This window comes from Sardina pilchardus, chromosome 15 (genome assembly GCF_963854185.1).
Source record: "Sardina pilchardus chromosome 15, fSarPil1.1, whole genome shotgun sequence".
In the NCBI taxonomy this organism is placed as follows: Eukaryota; Metazoa; Chordata; class Actinopteri; order Clupeiformes; family Clupeidae; genus Sardina; species Sardina pilchardus.
In genome coordinates, this window is record NC_085008.1 from 32,786,871 (window position 1) to 32,791,870 (window position 5,000).

The 5,000-nt window shown below is 51.2% G+C and overlaps 1 protein-coding gene across 1 annotated transcript in view; it reads left to right on the plus strand.

Annotated features, from left to right (window-relative positions):
* The window catches only part of ptprsa (protein tyrosine phosphatase receptor type Sa), a 195,323-nt gene that overhangs the window by 133,693 nt on the left and 56,630 nt on the right, over window positions 1-5,000 (plus strand). The window contains exon 7 of the mRNA XM_062555340.1: window positions 4,516-4,785. Coding sequence (XP_062411324.1) covers window positions 4,516-4,785 — 270 coding nt within the window. The remainder of the gene's footprint in view (window positions 1-4,515; window positions 4,786-5,000) is intronic.

Sequence of the window (5,000 nt, forward strand, 5' to 3'; positions counted from 1 at the left end):
TGCATATACTGTATGTGTGTGTGTGTGTGTGTGTGTGTGTGTGTTTGAGGAGCCAGATAAGTCAGCCTCCTCTCCGTCATCCAGGCATGTCTGAGGCTGCATCACTTCAAAGCGCCTCTCGCTGATCACAGGGCGGCGGAGGACATTCGTGTTGACGTGTAACGGACAGCCGGAGAACCGGCAGCCCGCCTCTCCCTAATCCTCTTTAGAACCCGCCTGCAGCTCTAGAGATATTCTACACCCACTGACCTCCTCAAACACACACACAGCCTCAGAGCTACTCAGACCGGACCTTAGTAGGGACCCATGCTGGACCTCAGATTAGGGACCATCACACACACACACACACACACACACACACACACACACAGACCCCAATCTGACGAGTGGAGCTGCTGGTGTGTGCAGGAGCCTCCATGCCAGTGTGCTTTTAAATCATCCCATTCTACTCCCCGAGGCCAAGGCCACCCCGTACTCTTGGTGTCGTGTCTGTTGTGTAGTGAAGACTCCCATTGCAGCCTGTGCTTTTGATATTGTAGTTTACGTTGTTACTTTATTGTGATTTGAAACCTCACATTGTGTGTGTACTGGGCTGGGCTTGCACCTGAGGCTGGCATGCTTGTGTGTGGGCTTGGCACTGTGTGTGTGTGTGTGTGTGTGTGTGTGTGAGTAGTCTATTGGCCGGCAGCCATCTTGTGAGTCAGTTGGTGCTCTGACGTGGGCAGCACTCCCTGCATGAGCCTGCGACAGACTGGCCGCAGCGCTGCTTCTATGTGTGTGTGTGTGTGTGTGTGTGTGTGTGTCTTCACGTGGAACTAGCCAAACAAAGAGGAATTACTATATAGACCTCTAAGAACATAAGTGTAATGTATACAAAGGGTGTTTATAAAGGGTGGGGGTCATGTGTAGTAAGCCACAGTCCAGTCCTGTCCACTACACATCACAGCATTTAGAAATTCACTAGTTTGTGTCAGTGCAGAATTTCACCCTTGAAGCTAGCTACAACACACACTCATGTAGCGCTTTGAAACTCCCTAGTTTGTGCGGGAGCAGAACTTGACCCTTGAGGTCCAAATTGGGTCAGGCTTAGAGCTTAGCCAGCACTGCTGCTCTCCTCTCCTCTTCATTCCCCCTGCTCTTGACTGGAGTGGGCAGAGAGGCTCTGTGATTATCGGTCATTGGGGACCGCAGAAGGTCACTCTCTCACTCTCGTTCGCCCGCTCCCTCCCTGGGCCCACTGGAAATGGGGAGTCCTCTCAATTGATGCATTATTTAGAGGGACTCGCTCGCTTGCTTGCTCGCTCGCTCTCTCACACACACAGACACACACACACACAGACACACACACAGAGAGAGCAGGCAGCAGGCGTGAGATGCCGCTCATCCCTGTAGTCCTCCACCTCAGTGTGGTGGAGCTCAATGTGGACCCGGTGGTGGCGGAGGGGTAAGAGGGGTGCGGAGGGGTAGATAAGGGGGCAAATTAGAAACACGAGCGGGGCAGAAGGAGAGTGTTCTCTCTAATGGAAAATGTCAAGGTTAGTGGGTGTGGAAAGCTGAATCCCATTTGGATTGACATGTGTGTGTCTCTGTGTGTGTGTGTGTGTGTGTGTGTGTGTGTGTGTGTGTGTGTGTGTGAGGGACAAGGTTAGCGGAGGAATAGCAGAATCCCGTTTGGATTGACGTGTGTGTGTCTCTGTGTGTGTGTGTGTGTTTGTGTGTGTGTTTGTGTGTGTGTGAGGGACAAGGTTAGCGGGGGAATAGCAGAATCCCGTTTGGATTGACGTGTGTGTTTGCCGTCCCTCAGCCCTCAATGAAAGACGGAGCCGAGTCTCATTTCAAGCCCCATTGTGAGAGATCCCAGACGTACAATAGGGCCTCAGTCTACCCTTCCCCCAATCCCCCAACTCATGAATGTTGACCCTGACCTTTTGACCTCTTGACCCCCAGCGTCTCTGCTGTGTGTCCCCCATGTCCATCCTGTGTGCTGTTCTGCCTGAGTCCTGCGTGTTCTGCCTCTTGTCCCGTCTGATTCTGATTCTGTCTGTCTGTCTGTCTGTCTGTCTTTCTGTCTCTGTCCTGTTGTCTGTCCATCTGTCTGTCTCCAGTCATCTCTACTTCCCCCTCCCTCCTTCATCCGTCCCTTTCTCTCTCTTTCTCTCTCTGTCTCTCTCTATCTGTCTATCTATCTCTCTTTAAAAGAGGCGTGCATGGTTGCCAGGTCTTCATCCATTACTCCTCCTCCAACTCCTCCCCCTCCCCACACACACACACACACACACACACACACACACACACACACACACACACCACTCTTGTGACCCCACCAGCGCTCACACCAGTGCTCAGGTCGCCTTGGCAACTCTTGGGGTAACCAGACTAGGCCGCCCCTGAATTCTCCGAAGCCCGACCCGTCTGATGGGCCGTGTCCACTCCAGTCCACGCAGTGAGACGGCTCTCTTTGATCAGCTGTGCAGCGTCCACCAGTGGCCCTGAGGAAGGGCACTTCACTACGCTCTGGCCAAGGCCCTTTGCACACACACACACACACACACACACTCACACTCACACACCAACACACACACACACAATCTCTGTGTGAGGCAGAGAGGCATCTCCTCATACTGTACAGTACATCCCATGGAGACAAATAGCAGAGCAGCCTGAAGCAGATCCACAAGGCGACTGTGCCGCGGCTGTGGACATTAAAGCAGCATTAGCACAGCGGCTCAGCAGAGACCATAAAGCAGCACCCAAATCTAGCTCAGCAGAGACCATAAAGCAGCGCCCAAATCTAGCTCAGCATGGAGGAAGTGCCCATTTACTGCAGAGCCACCAAATTAAAGCAAGGTTGCCAAGAATGGAAGAGCCATTTGTAGTTGTGTCTTACTTCTCACAGTCCCGCTGGTCCCCAAACCTGTCCATCACATTTCCAACCAATCACACTCTCTGCTGTGGATGAGCGCTTGTGTTTGTGCACCCGTGTGTTGTTTTGGTGTCATAGCCGAGCGCTAACAGGGTTGTAGCGAGATAGCCACTCACGCCAGCTAGCTGTGCTGTAGTAGCCCATGGGACAAGGAGCAATCATCGGGTAAACACTAATTGTTTTGTGGAGATTATACACTATGGACTGTAATGTCCCATTCACATTTAGCCACATTAGCTGCAGAACATGAACAAAGCCAAAGCTTTTAGACCACTAAAAATCTGAATCAGAACTTCTCCTAAAGTGAACAGCTAAATCAGAACCGTCCCACCACTGAACAGCTGAACCAGAACCTCTCCTGAACTGAACAGCTACATCAGAACCGTCCCACCACTGAACAGCCGAATTAGAATTTTCCACCACTGAAGTGGGTTCCCCCATCCCCCTCCTCCCCACCCTCCCTTCTTCTCCCATCTTCTCTCGCTCTCTTATATGCACTCCTTCCTCTCTCTCTCTCTCTCTCTCTCTCTCTCTCTCTTTTTCTCTCTTCCTCTCTCACTCTACCTCCTTTTTATATTTCTCTTCTTCTCTCCAATTGTCTTTGTCTGGGCATGCGAGTGAGCCTAAGTTATACTCCTCTATGCATTCTCTATCAGTCAGATCTCTAGTTCTTCCTTATCATTTCTGTCTTTATTTATCTCAGCCTATTATGCATGGTGTCTGTGACAATGATAGCTGCATCTATCAATGGAACGGTGTCAGATCTCCAAAAGGCTTTGTCCAGCTGATCTACCCTAAACCACAAAAATCTCATTAAGGTTTCTCATCTTGGGCCGCCGGGCAGCAGCGTGGGCAGCTCATTGGCATGTAGGGAGCAGAGCCGGGGCCGGCGCAGAGACGGTCTCCGTCTGGCCTGGAGTTGCAGGGAATTAGACAGAGAAGCAGAGAGCCCAGGGCTGACCTCCACACACACACACACACACACACACACACACACACACACACTCACTCACACACAACCTCCTCCTGCCTCAACACCAGAGCAGGAGAGACAAAGGATTCTAGAGTTCCAGAGGTTCTAGAGTTTTACTGCTCAAGAGATCTAGAGTTCACCTACAGTAGAGTTCTAAAGATCTAGAATCTAGTTTCTATTCTAGATATCAGTTGGGCGACGCAGAGGGCGGGTAGGGTGGGTAGGAGGGGGGTGAGTAGACCAGGTGGAAAGATGAGAAACTCATAATAGATTTTTGTGTAAATACCTGTGCTGTGATGGGTCCAATCTTGGTCTATGGGACCTCGTTGTTATGACCTGTTGCTTTAATGTGACTCTATATTGTTGGTGAAGCGGTTCTGTTAGTCTTAGTTTGTACTCATCGTTTTGGGTTTGAGTTTGCCCCCCGCTCGGAAGAGAAAAAGCCCTTTTAGAACTTGTTCTGTTTGTGGTTCTGTTTCTTCGGTATCATTTCCCCATCTGTAGTCCTTGTTTTAAGACTGTGCTTGTGGTTCTAGAGAGGAGGAACCTGTTTTCATCGGCCTGTCTGTCACCTCTCTCTCTCTCTTTCTCTCGTTCTCTCTCTCTGCCCCCTCCGCAGTTCGCCGCGTGCCCCCTCGTTTCTCCATCCTGCCCACCAACCACGAGATCATGCCCGGAGGCAGCGTCAACATCACGTGTGTGGCGGTGGGCTCTCCGATGCCCTACGTCAAGTGGATGCTGAACGCCGAGGACCTGACGCCCGAGGACGAGATGCCCGTGGGCAGGAACGTGTTGGCGCTGGACGGCATCCAGGAGTCCGCCAACTACACCTGCGTCGCCATGAGCAGCCTGGGCATCATCGAGGCCGTGGCACAGATCACCGTCAAGTGTAAGGGCGGGCCTCGCAAACACACTCACACACACAAAAATGAAGACATATTCACACACACACACACACACACACACACACACACACACACAACACACACACACATACACACACACACACACACACAAAAATGAACACATATTCACGCAGACGCATACATACACACACACACACACACTTCACACATACACCACCTATGAAAAGATGAACTCAAT